This window comes from Meleagris gallopavo, chromosome 19 (assembly GCF_905368555.1).
Source record: "Meleagris gallopavo chromosome 19, MGAL_WU_HG_1.1, whole genome shotgun sequence".
NCBI classification, from domain to species: Eukaryota; Metazoa; Chordata; class Aves; order Galliformes; family Phasianidae; genus Meleagris; species Meleagris gallopavo.
In genome coordinates, this window is record NC_139422.1 from 10,181,989 (window position 1) to 10,207,842 (window position 25,854).

General features: G+C 38.0%; 3 protein-coding genes across 20 annotated transcripts in view; 1 reads left to right on the forward strand and 2 right to left on the reverse strand.

Annotated features, from left to right (window-relative positions):
* Positions 1-1,646: 1,646 nt before the first annotated feature.
* FBXW2 (F-box and WD repeat domain containing 2) lies at positions 1,647-11,138 on the reverse strand. 2 transcript variants are annotated; one of them, XM_003211375.5, is made up of 7 exons: positions 10,812-11,138; positions 8,908-9,417; positions 7,175-7,369; positions 6,300-6,433; positions 5,596-5,682; positions 4,915-5,084; positions 1,647-3,230 (listed from the first exon to the last, which is right to left on the reverse strand). In XM_003211375.5, exons 2-7 carry the CDS (start codon positions 9,395-9,397, stop codon positions 2,942-2,944), a joined length of 1,365 nt encoding a protein of 454 aa, XP_003211423.1. In that variant the 5' UTR covers positions 9,398-9,417; positions 10,812-11,138; the 3' UTR covers positions 1,647-2,941. The 2 variants fall into 2 exon arrangements, with proteins under 2 accessions (XP_003211423.1, XP_010719397.1); XM_010721095.4 differs by lacking the exon at positions 10,812-11,138 and adding an exon at positions 9,885-10,805.
* A 109-nt stretch (positions 11,139-11,247) lies between these two features.
* SLC2A8 (solute carrier family 2 member 8) lies at positions 11,248-20,821 on the forward strand. 2 transcript variants are annotated; one of them, XM_003211376.5, is made up of 10 exons: positions 11,248-11,388; positions 11,620-11,779; positions 13,209-13,415; positions 15,914-16,013; positions 16,175-16,386; positions 17,059-17,202; positions 17,763-17,871; positions 18,617-18,790; positions 19,336-19,481; positions 19,642-20,821. In XM_003211376.5, the coding sequence occupies exons 1-10, from the start codon at positions 11,330-11,332 to the stop codon at positions 19,777-19,779; spliced, it is 1,449 nt and encodes a 482-aa protein (XP_003211424.1). In that variant the 5' UTR covers positions 11,248-11,329; the 3' UTR covers positions 19,780-20,821. The 2 variants fall into 2 exon arrangements, with proteins under 2 accessions (XP_003211424.1, XP_085095829.1); XM_085239703.1 differs by having other exon boundaries at positions 19,336-19,370.
* Positions 20,731-25,854, reverse strand: part of GARNL3 (GTPase activating Rap/RanGAP domain like 3) — a 49,490-nt gene continuing 44,366 nt past the window's right edge. For 11 of the 16 annotated variants that reach the window (XM_085239689.1, XM_085239688.1, XM_085239683.1 and 8 more), the window contains one exon: positions 20,731-25,851. In XM_085239689.1, the coding sequence (XP_085095815.1) occupies positions 25,671-25,851 (181 nt within the window). In that variant the 3' untranslated portion in view covers positions 20,731-25,670. The remainder of the gene's footprint in view (positions 25,852-25,854) is intronic. The other 5 variants (XM_085239686.1, XM_085239687.1, XM_085239698.1 and 2 more) reach the window with 1 other exon arrangement.

A 25,854-nucleotide genomic window follows, 5' to 3' on the forward strand; every position in this document is an offset into this window, starting at 1 on the left:
AACTTCATTTTTTGTAAAAGTGTAGAAGAGCAGTACAGCACATCTTGGATGATTCACATCATGCTTTGGCATAATGCCAAAGATTACAGGCTCATGTAATTTTGAATAGCTGGAAGTCCGCAGTCTTTCTGCTCAAAGCAGGGTAAGGTAGCACGGCTTGATCAGGTCTATGTCTAGCTTAGCTGAACACGCAACTGCTTCGGGCAACCTGCTGCAGTGTTGTACTGCCCTCACACTGGACAGCTTGCTTTCATTAGAGCTAGCCTTTACTCTACTGCAGTATGCCGGGTTGAGTGACTTTGTCTCCCCTTTACATTCTTAATAGGTAGCTGGTGACTGCAGTAATGTATATCACCTTTTCCACTCCTCCTGTTATTCTCTGTGGAAGACTGAATTCAACTTTCACAGCTTTTGAGACATCCTGCGCTTCAGCCAGTTCACATCTGCAGCCTCTCATTAGACTTGTTTCAGTGTTTGCTTTGTGCTGGGTAACTCAGTGTTGGATGTGGTTGCGCAAGTGTGACTTTGAGTGCTGAACACAGGTTAAGAATCCTTCCCTTGAACCACCAGCTATGTATTTGTTAGAACAGCTCAGTAAACAGTTGGCTGCTTTTGTCACAAGAGAATAGTACTGAGTCCTATACTACTGAGTGTAATAGTATTCCATCTTATTTGTTCTAACCATGTAGATGGTTCTAACCAGCCCCCTGTGTGGGACGATTATCTCAGGTGCTGGATAGTGCATTTGCTCCAAGTTAGACTTGTAAGAGTACTGCCAGCCCATTTATCCAGTATTCTGAAATCCCTCAAAACAGCATCCCCTCTTCCTTTGCATAATGACTGTTTCTCTTCCCAAGGGTTCTTCCTGTGCCTCCAATTTAGTATTGTTGGAAACAAGCTGAGAGCGCACTTTGCATCATCAAGTTTACAAACAAAACAGCTAACTAGTCCTGGTCCCTGAAAAACACTACTTGTGTCCAGATAGATTTCTCATCAATAACAACCACTATTGGAAGTGCAGCCCAATTTCCATTTATCTCACAGTCCAAATAGTCAATCCTAATTTCGTCAATTTGAGTATAACATTTTTTTCGCATGTTCCTATCTCAACTGCTCCTGAGGTGACAAATTCAATTTTTATAGGTGGTCTGTCTTCACGTAGCTCCTTTAAGATGAGTTACTGCACCTACGACACACAGTATAATTACACTCACCTGAAGAACTTCAAGTTTTCTGTTTCACATAGCTTTTCTTCGCTTCTGAGTCAGATAGCAAAAGCTGTAAGAGATTACCATGCATGCCCCAACTGGCCTAGTTTAAATAAAGACCTATGAATGTGGCTTCTACTTGATAAAATTCCTTTACTACAAACATATTTTCAAAGTAAGTCGGTGTGAATAAAGGTGGAAAACTGGGTATTTAAGTCTTTGGCCTTGTTTTCAAGAGACGCTGCTCCACTGTGACCTCATGTAATTCCTACCACACCACTTCAGTATTGATTCTTGCATACCAAAACTTCTCCTTACACTGGTGTGATTCATACTACCTACCTTTGGGAAACATGGCTTCTGTTCATTACTACATAAGGAACTAGGTTTCCACAAGTGTTGGGAGCCACAAAAACCATGACAAAAATCACAAATAAATGCTAGTACTACAGAATTTTATATTTTCAAGGACAAGAGCCAATCTTTCTGAAAAATCTGATTTTCAAGTTGTGTACGAAGGGGAGATTTTATTGTAAAGAAAAAGCAAAACAAAACCCCTAAATATTTCTAAAGCATAGAAGTTGAAATTTCATAGATACATCTTTCAAGTACATGTCAAACACCACAAAAGTATGTGGAGTATTGCTACTCAATAGTTAATTCATCTATAGAGCCTGTCTCTTACAGCTGATCAAAATAAAAGATGTTTCCCTATTCTTAAGTCTTTTTTTCAAATTTTTGATTTTATTTTTTATTCTTTATTTTTAAAGATGTGCCATTCACATTTGCCCATTTTTCAAATGTAGCTGTAGCAATTGATATAATAATGCACTTAAAGTAATTTTAACTTTTTGAAAAAGTGTATGGCTGGCAGGCATCATTTAACATAATTATCTGTGCTGTAAGGATAGAAATGAAATGAATTGGGTGATGTTCAGTCTAGCTGTGAATAAAGTCACATAATCAGAAATGTGGACTATAAAAGTATTGATCAAACCATTCTGAGTGGGATAACCATCAGAAAATATGACAAAATACCGTCAGAGGACGTCTAAGGTTAATTGTTTTGGCAAGCTCTATCAGACAGATGAAAAGTTGGCTCACTGACTGAGGAGAGCCTGTATTGGCACTTTCCTGAGCTTAAACAAATCATTATTGTTAGCATCCGATTCTAGTTAAAGAACTCTGTTGATTACTCAGTTTCAAAGGTTAAATATTTAAAGCTATCATAAAGAAAAAAACTTTTTTAGAAGATAGCACTGGGGAGAGAAAAGATCAACTATGTTCTCATTCAAGTTGAGCAAGGAGCCATGCACTGTGACCAGTATTTGGTATTATACGTACAAAAGCACAAAAGCCTATTCTAAAACAGTAGCTCCACCTTCTGCTTCAACAACAACAACAACAAAAAAGGCAGAAATGAGGTCAAGCACTACTTCATTTTAGACTTAATGGTGGATCTGAATAGTTTTAACTTTACAAGCTATGCTTCAGAGCCCAAACAGGTACACTTAAACATGAATAAAGACAAACTTAATGGTGAATACTGTTAGCATGCTCTGTTGTATTACGTCAAAACCAATCCGTTCCCAAATGCCCAAATAAAATCAAATGATTGTGCATTGCATGATGATACCATTAGATGTGCAACTTTGGTTCATGCAAAGTTTCATTTGATAGACACATTTCTGATAGTCCATATAATCCTGAAGATTTCTGCATATGTAATCTTTTCAGCCATGTTCTTTCCATAACACCAAATGGATACTGTGGTCTGGCATACTGGTGGCAAAAACCAAGCCTGTATCATTTTGACCATTTAGTCCATTTAACCAAGACATTTCACCAGCCAAAAAACTTGAGCCTCTCTTTGATTTTCTATACTCTGGTAGAGGCCAGCGGCTTATCAGTTCTTCTGTCCTCAAGTCTATTATATACAGGTATCTATTATCAAACAGTAGAGCAAATATTTCTCCAAAGCCCAGCAAGGACACATTTGAGAAGTCAGGAGTCTTGATAACCCTAGAAGATAAGGCAGTATCGTTAGAAAATCTATCATTACATAGTCATGAACCTGTATTACTAAAACAAATCCTTATGTGTCTATAGAGAATAAGCATCTAAACTCATCATTTCTAAATTATTCAGGAAGAACTGGATGCAAATTTTTCATATTAAGCAAGTGAACTTTTATTTCAGGCCTATGGTTCCAGTGTTGGCTTTCTGCATTCACGGCAGATCGTTCTAAATGTAAGTAAAGTGTAAGGTTTGAAATGGATTCTGCAAAGCACAACAGAAAAAAAGGTCTGCTCCAAGATACACACAAAAGAACAGACGTACTTATGTTTTACTGTAAATTTTCATACAGATTTAATGTCTTTAAAAGGTATAACCTCTTATTTGACCACTTTTTTTAAAAGCTGGAAAATAAAGTATAAAAATGCTATCTTGTGACACTATAATAAATCATTCAAGATTGGTACTTAACAGAATGCTGCTTTACTGACTCTTAGTATAAATTAGACATATCCATCTCAGGAAGAAAAAAAACGTGCATATTAATTCTACTATACCTTTAGGATTTTTTGCTTCATAAATAAAACTTGAATAGAAATTGAAAAGAATAAGTTTTCCACAGCTGACTAAGCATTTGACCATACAGTTACATAATGCACAAAGCTGAGGTTCAAAGACATGGATAGGAAAATCTGTTTTTAGCAATGAATGACTATCTTTCCCTTTCGAAACATAGGAAGGTAAGCTAAGAGCAAGAAAAAAAAGAGGAATTCCAGCTTAGAAGAAGCACTTCTTTTGGAGTTGATCTTTCTATAGCAGGTACTCTTCAAAAAATTCCAGCCATTTCAATTAAGAGTCTGCTAAGAGTTCTAGAATACATTTTTTTTTCTTTAGTAAGTTAGAATCTTTGATGTCAAAGATTGTTACACCATTTCCAATAGATAAAAATCAGATTCTTTTCTAGAACAGAATATTTTATCCTTTTTTGCAATTTTGGTGAGGTGCTGGAACAGCTGCCCAGAGACGTTGTGGATGCTCTGTCCCTGAGGTGTTCAAGGCCAGGTTGGATGGGGCCCTGGGCAGCCTGGTCTAGTATTAAATGGGGAGGTTGGTGGCCCTGCACGTGGCAGGGGGGTTGGAGATGCATGATCCTTGAGGTCCCTTCCAACCCTGGCCATTCTGTGATTATGTGATTCTGTAATCTGATAGATTTCACTAACATTCCATCCAGTTATTGAGAATGACAGATCTCAATTCAGTAGTGCAATAAGGAAATGGTCTTTTTAATATCTTTTCCCACCAAATGACTCCCAGAAAAGGCCTTCTGCTTCACTGCAGAACAATTCCCATAGCAACATTAGCTTCTTGTCACTACAGCTTTGTGTTCAAAACTATAGCAATGCAGCCTGATTTAAGTCTATTTAAAAAAAATCTAAAACTCACATATTGAAAATATGAAAGAGGATTGGCTTGTGACCAGAAATCAAAACAGCAATCAAATGGTTGGTACAATTAGAGATAAATTAGAGTGAAACCTGGCAATATTTGTGAAGAATGATGTTTAAAGATTTTTTAATCAAGATCCTTTGAATGACATTTAAAGCATTAAAACTAACATGCTACAGTTCTTATTTTTTTTAAAAGCATGCCTTGAGAATAAATTCAGCACATCTTAAGGTGAAACATTTACCTGACAATATCGTAGCTGGCAAAATCCCACTGGTATAATCCTAGTGCTGAACTACACACTATGTATTTACCATCAAAGTGCAATCTGGGCTGTAGAGAGATGCTGCGATCTTCAGAAACAGACAGTGTTTTTAAACACTTGCAGTTTATTTCCCTTCCAATAGGCCAAATCTAGAATTAGAAAACAGTTTAAGACCATAAAACATTCAAATTATAAACTATTACACAAATTAAACAAGGCTTACAATCTCATGTAAAGCAGCAGGTAAATGTGTGCCTGTTTTTCAAAAATATTTATCTTCTTTAATGGGAACATCAGTTCTATAACTGACTTGTAACACATAGTCATGAACTATTTACATACAGCATCCTCCAACCCGACAGTTAGCAACAATAGCAGTACTTGCAGTAAGTGGCTCACTGACAAGTTAGTGTATTAGGCATACAATAAAAAACACTTATATTTTGACTTTTATTATATGTACTGATCTACTATTTGATTGTAAGCATGAAGGAAATCAGTGAATAGTTAGCTTCCAAAAAGTTTTTTGTCTTGTACATGTCTTCAAAAGCAAGGACTATGAGAGAAAAAAATCCGGTATTATTTCTGAATCAGAGAAGCACACAAGTATTCTGCTTCCTTGGGTACTGCAATGATACATGTACGATATATGGTACATACCTTGATTTCATACTTATCTGCACTTAAAAGAATATAATCCCCAGGACTATGCATAAGAGATTTGACTTTGCACTTCTGCAAAACTACCTGTAATTGAAGGATGTAATGACTTATTTTGATACTGTTAACTAACCAAACAGTCATTTGCATTGTCCATTTTCTTACACAACAATACACCACACACATGGTCAAAAGAAATACAGATGCCTTTAGCACCTAAAGGGAAACTACCATTTACACTTGCTTGCTCCTAATAGTGAGAACCTCTTGTACAGATAAGCTAACACATGTACTTCTCCAAAATTCTGCTCTCAATGCACATTCCAATTTCTGAAATGCTCATAAGTGAAATACCTTTTCTAAACGTCAGAACACTTTATGCTTAGATTTTAGTTATCACATTCGTTAGTTTTCTACATAATTTTAAAAGTAGCTTTCTTTCTGAACCACTGCATTCATTTGATCTTTCAAATGCTGATTCCTAATATTATTCCAGTTACTTCAGCACAGAAATCTCTTCAAACCTTTGAAAAGTTTAGTTACAGCTTTTCTTTCTGTTTAAACATTATTTTCCAGTATCTACATTTCCTGATCTTCTTCATATTCTATACCTACGGGGAAGACTGGTATTAGAAAATAGAAAGAACAACTTGTAAACTTCATGCAAATATTTACCAAGATTAATACAAAAACAATATTCCCACCTTAGTGACCCATTCTGTGTGTCCAGTAAGGGTATTCAGGCACGATCCTGTTGATAAGGCCCATACTTTCACAGTGAAGTCTGCAGAGCCACTGACTAGAACATCAAGTTCATCGTTGTAGTCCACACTAAAAACTACAAGCAAAGAGTGTTCTCAAAAGCAGCAACAGTCTCTATGTATGTTTTTTTAACCAGATCAAAATTCACTATTACAGCTTTAACTGTTGCTCTTGAACTGTACATGTAAATTATTACTCTATTCCTGAGTTTACACAGCAAAATTACCAGCTGTTTGTTCAAATTAAAAGCATGAAGATCATTGGTTCCATTAAGGCTGGATTATGTTGAGGTTCCTATCTTAATATACTAATAGTTCTAAGAAATCAATTCCAACAGGATTATTAAATTGATACATCTCATTACTCATGGAGAACAGACCTACAGTTGAGTGGAGGATATTCTGTGGTAGAGGACAGAATTAAGACAAATGCAAACACAGATCGCTGGGCTTGATTGTGCTCTTTCCTGTAAGACTATCTCCAGTGTGGGAATTTAAAGAACTCTCACTGTCATGTGCTCCCTGTTAACAGGTGATAAACAAGGTTTGCATCTTTTATTCTAGACTCTAAAGCACCAAATCACCATGATAGTTAGTACCACTTCTTCACCTATAAAACAATATATGGGTTATGCTTTGGCGTTATTCAAGGGTAGACAGATCTAGATCTATTCTGGCTACTTCCCTCCCACAATGTGATTTGAGACAGAGCCTTAAAAATATACTACTGTAGACAAAGCTAATTTAAATTATAATCTGTTCTATGATGACGTATGTTACTTGACTGATGAAAATAAAATCTGAGATGTTCAACATACCTGCGCCAGTGTGTCCTCTGAAATGCTGTGTTTTTGCCCCAGAGCTCCATTCCCAACAGGCTACTGTGTTATCAAAAGAGCCCGTTACAAGTTTTTGTTCATCAAACTTCACTGTAGCACAAGTGTGTGTCTGGATACCATAGATGCACTGACCTGTGCTTACATCCCACAGTTTTGCAGACAAGTCATCTGATCCTGGAATATAAAACAATAGGATAATTGGAAACAAATACTAAATATAATTACTAGTCTTCCATGTATGTCTTAGTTATGGAATTTTCACCAAATCTCTGAAGAGATAAACTCACAACCTCTCTGAGCAACCTGTGCCAGTGCTCCATCACCTGCACAGTAAAGAAAGATTTCCCAATGTTCAGATGGAACCTCCAGTGTTTCAGTTTGTGCCCACTGCCTTCTGCCTCGTCACAGGGCACCTCTGAAAAGAACCTGGCTCTGAACCCATTGCACCCTCCCTTCAGGCATTTATATATAATGATAAGATTCCTTCAAGCCTTCCCTTCTGTAGGCTAAATAGTCCCAGCTCCCTCAGCCTTTCTTCAGAGGAAAGAATCAACAATCTGAAGATGCTAGAAGTCTCTCTTCCAGTTTCTCCACACACTTTTACAATCTTCCATAGTTTCCAACATTCCCGCTATTTGGAAGTGCCTACTGAGAAAAATACCTGGAAGTTTTATACAATTAGATCACATTCAGGTTTGTAGAGCCACTGACTATACTGCAAGCTTTTCTTTGTTTCATGTAGGAAAGGAGTCCATCAAATCTCTTTGCAGAGAAAGATGGAAAGACTGCAGATGAATACCTCGCTCTTTCACCTGCATTTCCTTTCTCCACCAAAACTTATAACTACTCAAGTTTGCTGGTTTTGGAGACTGGACAAAAAACCTAGACGCTTCCACCTTTTTCCCTTTTGGTTTCAGAACAGAAGTATGCAGCTTCCCAGTAAGGTCTGACTCTGCTTCCTCCTTTGTATTTTCCTTCCCTGGTTACTAGTAAAGTGAAAAGACTGTCTACAGTCTAGTCACTGGTTTCTAGTAACCACCCTAGTATACCTGAAGATGTGGAGGGATGTGTATTTCTGAGTTCACACTGAAATCTTGAAATCTGCAGTCTTCAGGAGGGAAGCTGAAACCATCACTGCAATATGCATATCAGATTAGTAGCAAGGTTAAATCTACTTAAAGGTATTCATACCAGAAACTAGTCATGTTAAGAACTGTAAGTGCTTAAGAATGTAAAAGAGAAATTATCTTACTGCCAGGAAGACAGACTTTTCCTGACACACCTTGAGACTACACCTGTGACCACACTGTGAGACCAAACTCAGTTTAACCTGAATGAGATCACAGATATCTCCTAAGAGGATACCTAACATAAATGTACTTCTCAAATGAGATTGCTAATCTGAAGAACAATATGTAGCACTGTAACCATCTCTTTTTTTAACTAATAAATACATTGGTCTCCTGTTTTCTTTTTGTTTGTTTGTTTTTTTCACTTTGTTTTTCCTATTAAATGTTTAGTGAGCTTGATAGCATGCCAGATATTTCAGAAATTGAAAAAAAAAAAAAAAAAGTGAATTGCCTTAAACTGAGTTTGCACTATGAAAATAAACTGTCTGCTCAAGAAAAATCAACTTGTCATTAATCAAATGGGGAAGCTGGGCGGTACAGATACAAAGAAGAGTAAGACTCCAAGTTTTCTGAAATTCCTACCTGTGCACAGGAGACCATCTTTATAGTAAAGTGCATACACTCTGGCACTGTGTCCAATTAAAGAGGATGTCTCAAAGGCTTCATGGTCCTTCAGTTGCTTCATCCTTAAAATAGCCTTTAGGTAAACCTTCTTCCAATGCAGAGGATCCTGAACAGAGTCATCTATTTGCCAACCCAAATTCTTACATGCAGTTTGCCACACCTCTGTACAGGCACTTATAACCTTATTCCACTGCTTAGAGACGAGGCAACATGTGAGTAATGTGTGAGGATCAAGCCATTTTAACAGATAAAAACTAAGTTCCAATGGAAGAAGTTTGAGGAAGTCCCTCTTGAGAAGAATCTCTAGATTATTGGAGAGGTGCCTGAGCTGGACTGCTCCACTCAAGCTAATCAGGTGATCCAGAGTTTCATTTTTCTGCAAGTCCGTCAGAGAAAGAAATGTAATAGAAATGTTATCAAGCCATGCTTCAAAGTCCTTTTTCTCCATAAGGTTATGGAAAAATTTACCTGTGGTACATCAAAACACTGTATTAGTTCTGTTCAGAAAACAAGGTAAGCATCACATCATTATTACTGGTACATCAGTACTTCAAATTGCATGTTAAGGCAGAGACTGAAGTGACCAATCACAGCACAGAATATTCATTAGGTTAGTACGAAGCATTTGCACATACTTTGAACTACTGTTTGTCCTACTTAAGACTTAGAAGTGAGTTGTACGAGACAGTGCATGCTAGCATTCACTATGAATGTTTACATATTTCATGTAATGAGTTAACATTTTCACATTCTGAGTCCAGTAAGAGTTGATTCAAGTTTTAAATCTACTTCAGTGAATAAATGTTGTTTTACAGTTTACTTATCATTTAGTTGAAAAAAAGGAAGAAAACAAAGCATAAAAACAGAATAATAAGAAGCTAATTACTGACTGAATTAACTCAAACTCTTGTAATAACAACTTCATAAAAAGTTACCTGGTTTGTGCTTAAAGAAGATACAAAGAGATGTCTGGAGAATCGTGCTGAAGGACATGTAACCTCTTTTGTACCTCCTTGATGTCTTTTTTTGTCCTTATAAAACAAACTTCCCCTCCGCCCCCACCTTGTTTTCTCAGTTTATTTCCAATAAACAGGCCTGTGAAACTGACAGCTTGAAATGCTACCTCTTGAACTATGTGACCTGTATTTATTTTTACATGCTGTGGCATCTTAAGTCCCTACAATAGGTTTGAGCAAGTGATTAAAAAGATGAGCATGGGGCAAACAGTTAAAAAGCCAGATTTATTTTCTGTGGGAGATCTCATTCAATGCATTAGATAACTAATTGAATTCAATTCATAGAAGCTCCCAAATCAAATGAATTGGAGAATCTGAACGGCAGCTCACAATACATATGCTTTTACCTTCGTGGAATAAAACCTTGAAGTACATCTCTAAATGTGACACAGGAAAGCATAGAAAAGTAGACTCTTCACTACAAAAGGCTACAAATGTAGAGACATATTACTTCTTGATAATATCTTAAGGATTATATCTTACAGATAATAATCTTAAGGCCTTCTTAATTAAAAACGCAGAAACAGCTGCTCCTATCGTGTTAGAAGTTCATAAGTAACTTTTACTACTGACAAAACTTAAGGGCTTTTTTCAGTACATTTGGCAGACTGTGTTTGCCACTCTAATAGGCACGTGTTTTCTTAAGAACAAGCAATCTCTAACTGCAGCCAGTGCCATGTGCACACTGCTCTACGCGTTATCCGCAACCGCTCCACTCACGACCGCTCCCGTCCAGCTCCGCTCGCACAGAGCACGGCGCAGCCCGGAGACTTCCAGCGCCTTCCGCCCACGCGCAGTAGAACCGTCGGCGCCGCACACACGGCTCCGGTGGGCCGCGGCGCTCACCTCAGGTAGCGGTCGGGCGCGCAGCGTCCCTCAGCAGGCAGCCGCCACGCCTCGCACGGTCCTCCGTGGCCCGGCAGGGGCTGAGGCTTCCCCGCGGCCATCGCTCTCACAGCAGAAGGACAGTCTCCCGCTACTTCCGCGGTCCGCGCCGCGGCCTGCGGGCACCACGGAAGGCCGCCGCCCTCGGACAGCGATGGGAGCCTCGGTCACCTCCAGCGCCGGAGGAGGGCGGGGCCCCTGCACCGAGCGAACCGGCCGTCACCCCGAGGGGAGGCACTCCACCAAAGCCCACGGCGCTCCGTACTCAGGCAGCTTCCGGCGCATCCTCTAAACGTCACTGCGCCCCGCTGTATCACTTCAGCCGTTTCCGTCTGAACTGGAGCCGCAAAGCGCTGCGTTACTACTTCTCTGAGTTCGGCGCCGTGCACGGATTGGAGCTGCCCTTTAGGGTGGCTACTGCCGGCCGTGCAGAAACAGCTGAGGTTATTCGCGCCGAGGCGCCCTCCCGCGGCCGGGACATGGCGGCAGAGGAATCCCGGTACCTGCTGGCTCATCCTACTACGGACGCTTACCTGAGGTGAGGGTTGGTGCTGCTTCTCTGCCTCTGGCGGGCTTAGGGGCAGCCCCGCTGCGCTGGAGCTCGGCCGCTGCCGATTTCGATGGCGCGGGGGGGAGCGGAAGGGAACGCGGAAAATGTGACGTCTGGGTCAGAACCTTCGTCGGGTCCATCCGCGCGTTAACGGCTTCATGAGGGGCCGGAGCCGTGAGAGGGCGGCGGCACGATCCTTGTGGGTATTTTCCGCCTTAGGGTGCAAAACAAGAAGCTGTACCTGGCCACGTTCGCTGCTGTCCTGGGACCACTTAGCTTTGGCTTCGTGCTAGGCTATAGCTCGCCTGCTATTCCAGAGCTGAGGAAAATCGGCAATCCGAAATTACGATTGGACAGCAATCAGGCATCGTGGTTTGGGGTAAGTTCCTGTATGATACATTACTCTCTTGTGATTTCCCGTCGTGGTGTGAAGAAGATGCTGTTTACATAGAATCGTTAAGTTTGGAAAGAACCGCAGAGATCATCAAGTCTGTCACCCTCGTGCATGTTCCTCAGTGCATCTTAAGGCAGCCTAACTCCTCTTAAGAATGAATATAAATGAGGATTTTGATAATGATTTTTTGTTGTGACCTCAGTAATTGATTTTTTTTCTAAGTAACACTATCATTATACTCCGCTAACTCTCCGCACATATAAATAAATGCCGTTATTTTTGTAACTTTTTTGATGCTAAAATGTTTTCTGTCAACTTTTAATCTGCTTAATTGAACCTGTCAAGGGACCACAGAAAATCAACTTGTGAATAAATTGGGTTATATCATAGGGAATATCAACTTCTGGGGTACAGACTGGACTTTAGGTTATTCATGATGATCTTTCAGTCTTCAGAGCTTTAAAACAGTTTGGAAAGCCGGTTGGTGAATGAACAGACAAAAAAAAAAAAAATACTGTTGCATTTCTTTCTCCACTGAAAGGGCTTTGTATGTGACCTGAGAATTGCTTGCTGTCCAGTTGGGGTGGATTGTGCTTCTTGACTGCGATTTGATAAGAAGTTAATATTTGTTTTTCAAAACAACTGCATGCATATTTTTTTCAAAAGCTATTTATTTAAAAGAATTTGTAGTGTGTTATTTATATATCTATATCTATATAGATAGATTAGCTAGCTATATAGATGTAGATGTGTATATATATATCTATGGAATCATAGAATCAGAATCCTTGGATTTGTAAGGGACCTCTGAAGGCCATCTATTCCAATTCCTCTGAGGTGAATAGGGACGCCACAGCTAGTCTCCGGGGATGGGACATCGTCCATTCCAGATGGAATGCTGCATCCAGATTACTATGTCCAGATGTGGAGTCCTCAGTATAGAAGAAATGTAGATCTGTAGGAGCATGTGCAGAGAAGGGCCACAAAAATGATCCACAGAATGGAACACCTCTATCTGTGAGAAGAGAAGGCTGCGAGGTGACCTGATGGTGGCCTGTCAGTATACAAAAGGGAGCTACAAGAAAGAAGGGGACAGGTTCTTTAGCAGGGTCTGTGGTGACAGAACAAGGGGAAATGGCTTCAAGCTCAAAGAGAGTAGATTTAGGTTAGATATAAGGAAAAGATATTTTACAGTGAGGGTAGTGGAGCAGCAGAACAAGTTGCCTAGTGTTGTGGTTGATGCCCTATCCCTGGAGACTTTCAAGGTGAGGCTGGATAAAGCCCTGGGCAACCTGATCTAGCTGTGGTGTCTGTTCACTGCAGGGGAGTTGGACTGGATGGCCTTCAGAGGTCCCTTCCAAATCTAAGCATTCTATGATTCTATGATACGTATTTTTTAACTTGTTTTTTTAAGTCTCTAGTAACATTAGGAGCTGCTGGTGGAGGAATACTGGGAGGCTACCTTGTGGATAAAATTGGAAGAAAGCTGAGTCTGATGGTGTGTTCAATACCATACGTCTGTGGATATATAGTCATTATTTCAGCTCAGAACATCTGGATGCTTTATTTTGGACGAATACTAACTGGCTTAGCCAGCGGAATTACTTCACTTGTTGTTCCAGTAAGTAGAGCATCATTTCTGGTCACGAGGTGGTTGTGTGTAGTAACTGAGTAATTCTAGCAAAGGAAGCAGATTTAGAATAAACTGATTGTTATAGAATCATATTTTGCATGTTATAATAATGATGAAAATGTAAGTAAAAAAAAGCTTTGCTTCTTCTAGTAGCGCCTCTGTACTATGCATTATTACAGTGATATGCTTGTTCCAATTTTTCTTCTGTCTATTCATTGATAGAGGAGGGCCACAAAGATGATCGGAGGGCTGGAGCACCTTCCCTAGGGAGCCAGGCTGAGAGAGCTGGGACTCTTCAGCCTGGAGAACAGAAGGCTCCAAGGAGACCTTATAGCGGCCTTCCAGTACCTGAAGGGGGCATACAGGAAAGCTGCAGGAGGGACTTTTCTATAAGGCCATTAGCAACAGGAAAGGGGAAATAGTTTTAAACTGGAAGAGGGTAGATTTAGACTAGATATCAGGAAGAAACTCTGTGTGGGTGATGAGACACTGGAACAGGTTGCCTAGTGAGGCTGTGGATGCCCCTTCTCTGGAAGCATTCAAGACCAGGCTGGATGGGGCTGTGAGCAACCTGGTGTAGAGGGAGGTGTCCCTGCCTATAGCAGGGGGATTGGAACTAGATGATCTTAAAGATCCCTTCCAACCCAAACCTTTCTGTGATTCTATTACTTCTGTTTATATTCTGCAATGATCAAATTATGTTTATCTCTTTACGTTTTGTATAAACAATGGTAAAGGCTTAAAGTTTGCAATTAAACTATGATCACTTAAAAATCCTAGTGCAATGCCAAATAGAATCATAGAACAGAATCGTTTGAGTTGGAAGGGATCTTTAAAGGTCATCTAACCCAGTTCTCCTGCAGTGAACAAGGACACCTACAGCTAAATCAGGGTGCTGAAAGCCTGTTTTAACCTGACTTTGAATGTCTCCAGGGACTGAGCATCCACTAACTCTCTGGGCAACCTGTGTCTGTGTTTCACTGCCCTTACTGTAAAAAGTCTTTTTTTTTAAATATATATATCTAGTTTAAATCTCTCCTCTTTTAGTTTGAAACCATTTCTCCTTGTCCTGTCACAGCAGACCCTGCTGAAGAATCTGTCCCTTTCTTTCTTACAGCCCTCCTTTAGATCATGAAAAGTTACTGTCTGGTCTCCCTGGTGCCTACTCAGTAGTGACTTCTGCTTCCATTAAACTGTTACCTTCAGAATATTTACTTTTCTCATGTATTCAGAAATATCCTTGCAGTAGTTTAGTGGAAATAATTTGTGCTTGTCTTTCTTTTCTGGTATTATTTGACCTACTAGGTCAAACTGGGGGTTGGAACTAGATAATTGCTAAGGTCCCTTCCAATCCCAGCCATTCGATGAAAAAATTATTTTGGATCTAGCAGTAGCATTAAATAAACTGTCTAGAGTTTCAGTATTTGAGTTTGTTTATTTTCTAGTGTTTCTGCATTCCTGGTTTTTGAAGTAAAAAGTTAACTGAAACATAAAAAGGAAGGAAGTCACAACGAAGTACAAAATAAATGCTTATTACCAATCTAGATAATTTAAACAAAAAATTGGGGCAGTGGGATTTAAATGGTAATCTTGTGCAACTTTTTCCATTACTAAGAGCTTTGCTATGTATTCTATTAAAAAGCAGATAGAATTCCTTCACAGATGTTAACACACGTGACTGCTTTCTCTGCTTCCTGGAGTTGAGCTCTTGAGTTTCCTTATGTAAAGGCATTCATGTACAGGTTATTTGTAAAAGATATATATGATGAGGGAGAAGAATGACATATGCAATACCGTGGTTTTGTAGATCTGAATTATTCTTGAGCTAAGGAATACTTATTTTCTTTTGGAAAGAATATTAACTTTAGCAAGAATTGTATATGTTTAAAAAAAAAAAAAAAGGGCATTTCTGTTTTCTTTCTGCTAATCTGTAGCCGTTTACTTAGGATCAATGCATTAAAAGACAAAAAATTGAAAAACTAAGCTGACCCGAAATATTGGATGAGATATGATGCCTGCTATTCATACATGTTAAGAACCATTAACTTTGGATTTTCAGGAGAATGAAATAAAACCCAGTCTTTATAGTGAATTAAAAAGTTACAACTTAGATTTGCAAAGACTTTTACATATGGCTTGGGGTATGTGTTTCTGCAGCCTGTCCCAAGCACCAGAGTGTTTTGCAGTGATGCATTTGTTGTTGAATATCGCTAGCAAAGGAAGTCCTTACTAACACAAGTTTATTTATCTGTTGGATCCTTAACTGACAACATAAACATTCTTTTTAGGGTCTCCCTTTTTCTGTTTTTTCATAATGCTAATATGTATTTATGAGATGATACTGTTCTACCCTCCCCATTTTACTGAGGCTTTTTTTGAGGAGGGTTTCTAGGAAATACATCTGGTTGTCAGAAACAAATTATTTCTCTACTACTTGATCCTACGTTGGATTGAGGTAATTATTAGACATTTTCTCCCTGTTTTAGGTATATGTATCGGAAATATCTCATACAAATGTTCGTGGTATGCTTGGCTCTTTTGTCCAGTTGATGGTGGTGACTGGCATACTTGGAGCCTACATTGCAGGTATTGGGGTTAGGTCTCTACAAAAAAGAATTAGTACATGTAATGAAAGAACTACAGTAAGGAATTGAAAGCAAATGTCAATTCATTTCTAAAACCGTTAATTTTGTTGTACAAATGTTAATTTTTCTGGAACTGATTTTTTTTTCCTTTTTGTTGTGCAGGAATGATACTAAAATGGCACTGGCTGGCAGTATTATGTTCTTTTCCACCATGCATAATGCTTTTGTTTATGTTATTCATGCCTGAAACACCAAGATTTCTGCTGGATCAGAAGAAACGCACAGAAGCGATAGCTGCTTTACAGTTTCTACGAGGACCATTTGTGGACCATGAATGGGAATGCAGGCAAATTGAAGCTAATGTTGAGGAGGAGGTGATAAGAATCTCATTTACACTAAAGACAAAGTCTGAAAGTATACAGTGTAATTAAAGGATTTTTATCATAGCTTAGTTAATAGCCTTTTCTACAGTGGTCCAAACCTGTTTAATCACAAATGAACTTAAGAAGCAGTGCCATTCAAATAATCTTTTCTCTTCTGCCTTCCAACTGCAACTGCCATCAGTGTTGGCAGCCACTGGTATGCATGAGTAGCAGTTGGGCTCATGATCTTACTGTGACGATAGATAGCGACGCTTTCTTACTGTAATTAGCAGTTTTATAGGATTGTTCAGCGCCTCTAAAACTTATTTGCTATTGTGCCACTTTAAAAGCAATCTTTAACCTCTTGTAATGAGATACTAGCTTAGACAGACATGTCTAGAAATTGAAGTCTTATTTCTGCAAACTATTGATTCCTTCATGTTAACTTTCTCTGCAAAGTACCGTTGATTTTTCTCTCTAGAAACTGAGGAAATGCTAAAAATGTTTTCCTGGATTTCTCATACTTCAAATGAAAACACTTTTACTACTAAGAAATTTAATTTTGCTGAAGAGGGGTGGAAAACTTACTCTTTGAACATAGTGAAATGTTCTGAGGATTTTTATTTTTTGTTCATTTAAAATACCATCTTTTTCGTGGAACTGTTGCATCATCTTTTTTAACAGGGACTAAGCCTCTTTGAATTTAAGAATCCTTCAATCTACAGGCCACTTCTTATTGGTGTGATTCTGATGTTTCTCCAGCAAGTAACAGGCATTAATGCAGTCATGTTTTATGCAGAAACAATCTTTGAAGATGCAAACTTCCAGGTAATCAGTGTGTGCTGTCAAATGTCTACAGTTTCAGCTTAGTTGGTGCTGAATAAGTATAGAACATGTAATAAACTGACTTGATATTGATCCTATCTGCATCGTAAGTAACAGAGTTTGAGTGTTGATGGTCATCTTTTGTTTTAAATTACAGATACCCTCTTAACTGCGTTATTCTGGCATAACTGGATGTTATTGGTTTTTTTGTGGGGAAGTATGTTTTGTCTGAAACTTTGACATAGATAGAAATCTTTAATATAGTCATCCACATAATACAACTTTTTTAAAAAATACAGTTACAAATTTAGTGCTTCAGAAGAAGTTAGACACTAGGGGGAAGTTGTGACTTATTAAACAACTTATAAGAGACCAATATGTTATGTTAATTAATGTGGATGTCTTTATTTTATTTTTATGTATTTCTTTTTTTTTTTTTTTAATTTACTTTGTACAGTTTTCCTCGTTCCAGAGTTAAGAAACAAATAATCTCTAATGCCTAATAAGTGATCCTGTTATCAGCCTGAAAGAACAAATTCTCCCTGTCTCCTATTTTATTTCAGGACAGCAGAATGGCTTCTGTTGTTGTGGGTTCCATACAAGTATGTTTCACTGCTGTGGCTGCACTTATCATAGACAAAACTGGAAGAAAAGTGCTGCTTTATGTGTCTGGTAAAATAACTTACTGACTTTTGTTCCATGAGAAGAAATATGTAGAGTACCAGAAAGTGTTAGAAACTACTGGGGGAACTGAGTGTTACAATTTATTTATTTCAAGTGCTTTGTTTTATAAATGGATTACAACTGATGTAATAAATGCTGATTCATAAGAGGAAGTTGTCATGTTATATATACTTTGTAGGCTGAACTCCTTGAAACAACTTATAGCTATCTTTTTGTCTTTTTACCAGGCGTATTTTTACTTTGGGCAAGTTGTTGATAGTTGTCACGTTGCACACTCAATAGTAATGACTGCTGTAAAGACTGGTTTAAATTGTTTGTGCGATGATTGACATCTTTCATTCTTGTTTAGACTAATTTCCAGTATTTCCAGTAATGTTATCTTTTTAGAAACACTTTTGCTAGAGCCAGCATATCTTTTTCTCTCAGCAAAACTTTTTCTCTCAGAGAGTGATCAGGCACTGGAATGGCCCGCCCAGAGAGGTCATGGAGTCACCGTCCCTGGAAGTGTTCAAGAGGCATCTGGATGAGGAGTTGCGAGATATGCTTTAGTAGCCTGTGGTAGCAGTGATAGTGAGAAGATGGTTGGACTAGATGATCTTATAGGTCTTTTCCAACCTTGAGATTCTATGATATGTTTCTATGATCTTGCATTTAGCTCTTAGAAAGAAGACTACCTAAGCAACTATCATTGACAACTTAGTTATTGCTTACTTAGTTGTTGCTTACTTTTCAGGGATAATCATGGCTCTCAGTACTGCACTGTTTGGGTTTTACTTTAAAATGGTCCTTCCAAATGGGAACAACTCATCAAATGCTGATCTGTCATTCACTTTCAACTCAGTATCTCCAGGAACAGAAACTAGACTATCCTGGCTTGCAGTAGTAAGCCTAGGACTCTTTGTTGCTGGTAAGTAGAACAGGCTTCTAGGTAAATACTACATGAAACTTGAACTTTCTGGTGAATGTGACAGACTTCTTCCATTTTCTTCACATTGTTGAAAAGTGGAGCTGTGTTTGACACAGCTTTTTAGTATATTAGACAAAGTGATGCTGATAATTCACAACCTTTGTGATCAAGCTAGAAGCTAAATAGTTAAGCCAGTGTTCTGCAAAATAAATTTGCACCTCCTTGTCCTGATACTAAAGAATAAATGCAATAGTAATTGCATTAATGGAGGAAAAAGGTCCCTGGTAGTATCTGAGCCAAAATGAATTCTGTGATAGATCAAGACAGCAGCAAGTTAAAAATTAATCTTGTTTCTATGTTGACCACCTCAGAAACTTCTTAAGATGTTCTGCTTGTTAAGAATCCTTATACTTAATTTGATTTAAAGTGTGCTAGTTTTATCATGCTCCCCTAAAATAACATACTCTCGTAGCATTGTTTGCCTGACACTCTGCCCTTTGAAATATACCTAACTTGCATTTATTTTCTTCTTTTTGTATTTACAGGTTTTGCCCTTGGCTGGGGTCCAGTTCCATGGCTGGTAATGTCTGAGATCTTTCCACTTAAAGCAAGGGGCATATCAGGTGGTGCCTGTGTGTTAACAAACTGGGTTATGGCCTTTTTGGTGACCAAGGAATTCCATGATTTTATAGTAAGCACCATAAATCAAAATTCACCACTTTTTTTAATAAAAAAACCTATCAAAGATGCTCCCGCTAAAGCCTTGGGCCAGTCTTCTTCAGCAGTATATATGGATTGTGGTTGTATAGTAGCAACTTATACTTTTTTTTGTTCTTTTCTCCCTGCCTTAGGGTTTCTTAACATCCTATGGAACATTCTGGCTCTTCTCTGCCTTCTGCTGCCTTAGTGTGATATTTGCAGCCTTTTATGTTCCTGAAACAAAAGGACGGACCCTGGAACAGATTGAGGCCTACTTCAGAAAATCTTAAATCTCAGGCTTTTGCTGATCTGAAACCTTTACATCATTATTTGCAGTGCTATTGCTAAAACTAACTGTATCACTTGGTAGACAGTCACACAACTTCCTCTACAATTGTTTTCACTAATTTTGTAAAATCTTTTTTTTTTTTTTACCCCCCCCAGAAATCTACAGGTGTTTGCATGCACTTGATTATCACAAGTATCTTACTTGTGTAGGTCTTGGACATATTATTATTTTTTTTTTTTAGTTACTGTTGGTTGGGTTTGTTTGTTTTTCCTGACCTGGTGCAGACTGACAACAGTGGCCAGGAAAGAATGTTAAATGTTTTGTCTGCTGTCTTTTTTGCTAATAGATCAATTAAGATATAATTTTAAAAATAATGAAAAAAATTTCTTGTCCCCCTTCACATTTCCCTATATATGTTACAATGAAGAAATTAATGCTACAGTCAAGACTTTAATTTCGGATTGCTGTAACTTTTCCGTTATGTGTGTGATTGCTTCTGCTTTTGGGATGCCTGCTCATGGAATAAGTCTTGATCCAAAGTGTAGATAGATGAAGGCTGGGTGCTAGTGTTAAGATGGCATTATTTCTTCCAGAGATGTCAAGGAGCTAGGATGCATTTAAATCACAAGACAGGTTATTGCTTTCAGCAGGATGTATTTTAGAGTTTCATTTTCAGAAGGAAGGAATAGATCACATAGACTGAGAAAATATACCCTTTGCCACAAAAAAAGAGGAAGTTCTCTTTTATAATGTTAACTCGAAGGGTAAAAATCTACCACTGGAGAAGGTCTGAGTCTTAGCAACACCCAGAAACAAACCAGTCCTAGATTTGTTCTTGGCAAAGAGGGATAGAGCTTATGAGTGTAACAGTCCTTAAATGAACACCAGGTTTAAAACGTTTCTAGAGAACTATAGTAATCCCTGAACCAAATTTAGAAAAGCCCTGCAAGCGTGAAAGAAAGAACTGATGTAAAATTTATTACATATGAAGAAGTAAATCATTTCTTCCTCCTCCACAATAACAATAAATCGCACTTAAAACATTTCCAGCTGTGACAGGAATGTTTCTATTTAGATGCTACATCTAAAACACAAAGCATATGCACTATCACATGACATTAAACACAATGGTAATACATTAGCATTTAAGACAAGTGGTAGTAAAGAGGTTTTGATCACAGACTCAGCATCTGTCTTAACACGGCAGTTATTAAATTACAAAACAGCCCACTAACATTCAAAGTCTCTGTTAAAACTGACACTGCAGGTTGATTACACTTTCTGCAAAAACCTTTAGAGACAACATGTCCGTTCAACCAGTTAAATATGTAACAGAGCTATAAATAAATAAGAAAAATAATCTCAGTTTTTTCCCTCAGATCATTACCTTAATATAATTTTCAGTAGCAAAGAAGTAGTCAGTCAGTTGCAGGTCTGCAACAACAAAGTGAAGCAGCTAGACATTAAGCAGACTGGTGAAATGGCTGTGCTCAATTGTAGTAACAGTATCCGTACTTTTTATCCTGCGTGCTTGCTGCATACTGTCACAGAAGCTTCCTCATATTGTTAATGCAGTGTATTTAGTTCTCAGAGTATAACCTGTTTCCGCACAAAATCAGGCTATGCCTGGATTTCTGAGAAAAGTGCTTTTACAGAATTAGTAAGCACTGGGCACGTGACACCAAAATTGTTAATAATGACACTATTCAGTATGACACACACATGTATATATACACATTAAAACATCCAAACTGAAAAAGATTATGTCTCAAATGCAGACTAAGCTAAAAGCTCCGGGTAAGCTCTTGCATCTGCAAATGCAAGTCATAAATGCACATTTTTAGAAAGGCCTGCAGGAGTTTGAAGCTGTGGCTTATCCAAATACACCCACAACAACAGACAGGAAAGGGCAGGCACAGCAACCTTAAGTGTATTAACAGTGATACACTTGTCGGTGCAATCTAACCTGTTACCTGCCTTACTGAGAACTGTTTTAACGTTTATTCAGTCGACCATCCAAAAATACTTTGAATCAAGAAATACTTTGAAATTTATCAATTACAAATGCTTGCATACTTGCATATCTATAGAAAGTCACATGAAAGCAGACAGCAGAACTGCTACTCATTCTGGGTGCGACTTTACATCCAGTCACGCATTTCACAAGCAAACATAACAACACAAAAAAAGCCAGAACAAATTAAAAGAAGTAGCTCCAAACTAGGAAACAATTGTAACCAGGATAGGTCACACCTGTTCTTTGCAAACCAAGCAACTGAATTTATTAATCATATTTGTTCATCCAACCTAGAATCTATCTTTTGCCATCTTGGGAGCACTTAGCCCTTCCACGTCGTACACTTCAGTCTTTCTCTCCTCAGAAGGAAAGATTTCATTACTTTCCATTTCTGAGTCTAGAAAAGAAGTACAGTTAGTCTGGAACACAAGTAGGTTTATCTCTGTTCTGGAGTTCCTAAATGCCAAGCTGTAAAGACCTTGGGAAGGACTCATCAAGCTTCAGCCTTTGGAGCCACATATTACGCATGTGGGAAGGAATAAACTAATGCATCCCAGGGCTCTTGAGTCCTACTCAAAGTTGTGATGGTTTATAGGCATGTTATAAAGCAAATGTAATAGAAGCATGATGAGTTGCTGAAAATGTTGCTTATTCATTCTTGAACAGAATCAAAATTCAATAACATACTGAACAAGCTGCTCTAGTTTATGTAGCCTTCCAAGTAGCCTTCCAGGAAGCCATTTCATTTTCCCGGGTCACCTGACATTGGTCTGAAGAACAAGAGATTACACAGATGTATTAAAACTTAGTCCTATTTTGAGACTGCTAGTTCTGAGGACAACATTTCATCACACAAAGATGCACATAACGCGTGAGAGTCTGATGACAGTTTCAAGCCAACAGAAACCACATCTTTGTACAGTGGCTATTTGTTAGTTGTCCTAGCAGCTTCACATTATGTGTTATCTTGTCTTTTGGGTAAGACAAATGTCATAAAGAATTTCACAGTATGGTTCTTGTGGCTTGCATCAAACAAAATTCAAGCAAAACTACCACATTCCCTGTCTTCTACCCACATTCCAGGACATTTTCTGACAGTAAGTATGTAATAAATGACATGAATGTGACCATAAAGCCTTAGTCACCACATCTAGGAGTAATATTAAAAAAACAGCACTGCCTGACCTCTTCATCTCCTTTTAGTAGGTCTAATATTATTCTTGCATGCCTATATGGCATACTGATTAAATACAGAAACAAAAATGGTATTGTTAAGGCACTACATACATTAGGAATGAAGACAGGTAATTTTTCCACTGTTCAAAACTTGCCTGTCCTATTTGAGTATTAATTCTTTTTGGTCTGGTAGTTTCCAATGTGACTTACATAACAGTTGACCCATTAAGTCAAGCTATATCATAAAATTCAGCTGGTGGGTCAGAAGAGGCAGGGTTAAGACGAGTGAGTTGACACAGGAACTATGTTTCCATCTTCAAACTATTCCAACATCTTGTTCCAGATAAATACCATGAAGCTAGTCTTTTTTATTTTTTTGTCTTGCATAAAATGTAAATGCTGTCTTCCTTACAATCCTTTTGCCACTTTTTAGTATTGGCTAGATGTCATCAATGCTGCTATTACAGGCAGAACTAAAAAGGTTCTCTTTGTTGGCACTGCTGTGGTTCTGCTTAAAGAAAGTAATTCTTGCCTTATACTCCATCTATGTATAGTAACATCTTGGTTTGACACAAATACTAATTTCTGTCGTTCTGCCTACCACCATAGGCAGGGGTCAGGTATGTCAGGCTTTCTCTATTCTTCTACAGTGCTCCATCTGTAAGGGTCTTTCCACATCTTTTCAAGGTATACCTGAACATGTTTGTTCAGGTTCTTCAGTCATGTTAAATCATGCCAGAATAACAGAAGTGAACTTCTGCAGTATATTTAAGATGTGATATTCCAAAATCACTAAGTAAAGTTTCCAGTTAAAATATTATTTTAAATCAAGCCTGATTTTTTTTTTTGCAGCGAACTGGTACAGACTTCAAAAACACACCTACACAGAAGAAATTAAGTACTAGACTTAGAAATTTGTGTACTGAAAAAGGTGATGCTTCTGCTTTCTATATCTAAGTGCAAACAGTGCACAGTAAATTCATTAAGTTCACAAAAGTGTTCACTACTTCTAGCAGGATAAAGACCATACGATACTTCCAGACCAATTCTTCTTAAACCTCAACTGACAAGATAAATAGGTTGGGGTAAATGACTATGGCCTCTGAAAACATCCTGAAACAGAATTACAAGCTCCTGCAAAGACTTTAAGGTGGCACTTCCTTTCAGAAGTTTGTTAAGGCTCACCCCACACATCCATGGTTACCCAAATACTAAAAAAATATGAGCAGTCACTGGTTAATACTGCTGCTGCTCCTGAACAAAGTACTGCTTAAATTATTGCTTCTTTTCTTAATCAAGAAAAAGAAGTGATTCTTCTAAGTTATGGCCTTGCATATTTTCTTAGGTGGAGATATTAATCCATCATAATATAATAATCAGGGCATGAAAAATGTTGCAAAAAGTTTCACATTCAGACAGGCAGAAGCAAAAGGCAGAAATCACCAGATGGTCATGCTTACATATACTACATAGAAAAAAAAATAAAAAATAAAAATCAAGGAACAGAATTATGTCTACATAAGCAGCAAGAAATACCTGCTAATAAAGCCCACATCTTTCTGTGTAAAAAGCCTGAAAACATCACATTTTCATGAAAAACAGCAAACTCTTTCAAAATATTGTTTAAAGTTGACTTTTTAGCATAGAGGGAAGGGTTAAAAAATAATCAAGCTTAATGATGAAATTTTGTCCTTTAACAAAACAAAAGATTTTATATGGCTATTTCATCATAGAAAATTAGCTTCCTAGCAGTAAAATTTTAATCCGGTCCACTTAAAAAAATGTTTATCTGAAGCAGTGACTTCTACTGTTGGTACAAGAGCAAACAACACATTTTGATGCCAGCACAGGAATCTTTCCATAGTCAGAATAAGGGGGTGGCTTCTGCCTGTAATGAGGAAATCTAAAGGTGCATTACAGAAAAATTGTTACACTAGATGGAGAAATACAGTATAATTTTGACTTAAAATTTTTAAGGAAGATTTGTGTTTGGGATTTTTTAATTGTTTTTGTTGTTGTTGTTGTTTTTAAATAAAATTCCCTCTGCTCAAAGATTCGTAATGCCAAAACAGTTTTCAAGTTCCTCTAAAAATATGTACACAGTCAGGTCAGAGAAAACAGCATGTTCATATGTCATCTGATCTTTATAGAATATTCTTGATTCTCCATTGAACAAAAAACAACTGCATCATTTCAAGGACAGACTGCACTGTTTGAGAAGATCTTGCCTAGAAGCTTTTTTTTTTTTTTTTTTAGCTTTTTTAAGATTAAAAAAAAACAAAAAACAAAAGGAGTGATTTTCATTACAAAATTCTTCTTCCTGCATTGCACACACTGTTGTAAAACAACTCACAACATTAGTAACAGCAATTAACTTTGCAGAATCCTACTTCAGGTAGCTCAGAATAAGTAATACTTTTTATTTACTTCAGTTTCAGCCTAAAGCTCTCATTGATTACCTACCTTTAAAATACCACAGAAAAGTAATAGTTCATTAACTGAAATAAGAAAACATACAGACGTCAAAGATGCAAGCATCACCAAACCAGGCTAAGCAAGCCAGAACAACATGAGACCTATAAAGATTAATCACCAATACTTCCAGCCACATTTTACCACTAGAAGCACTGTTTGTGACATTCCTACAGAGCTCACGGAGTTGTAAGAAAAGGTGAAGTAAGGAACAGTCTTGTCTGTCTTCACTTCAAGTCAATGATGTCTTCATCATATAAAGAAGTCAGATGAAATGGATAGCTAAATGGTGAGCTCTCCTCCCTGTTTGCTACAGAATCAGGATCTGAACTAGTGGAAAGATGACGACCCTCAGAATAGCTTTCGAAAGAGGCTGAGATTATTCTGCAAAGATGAAGACAAAAGTCACTA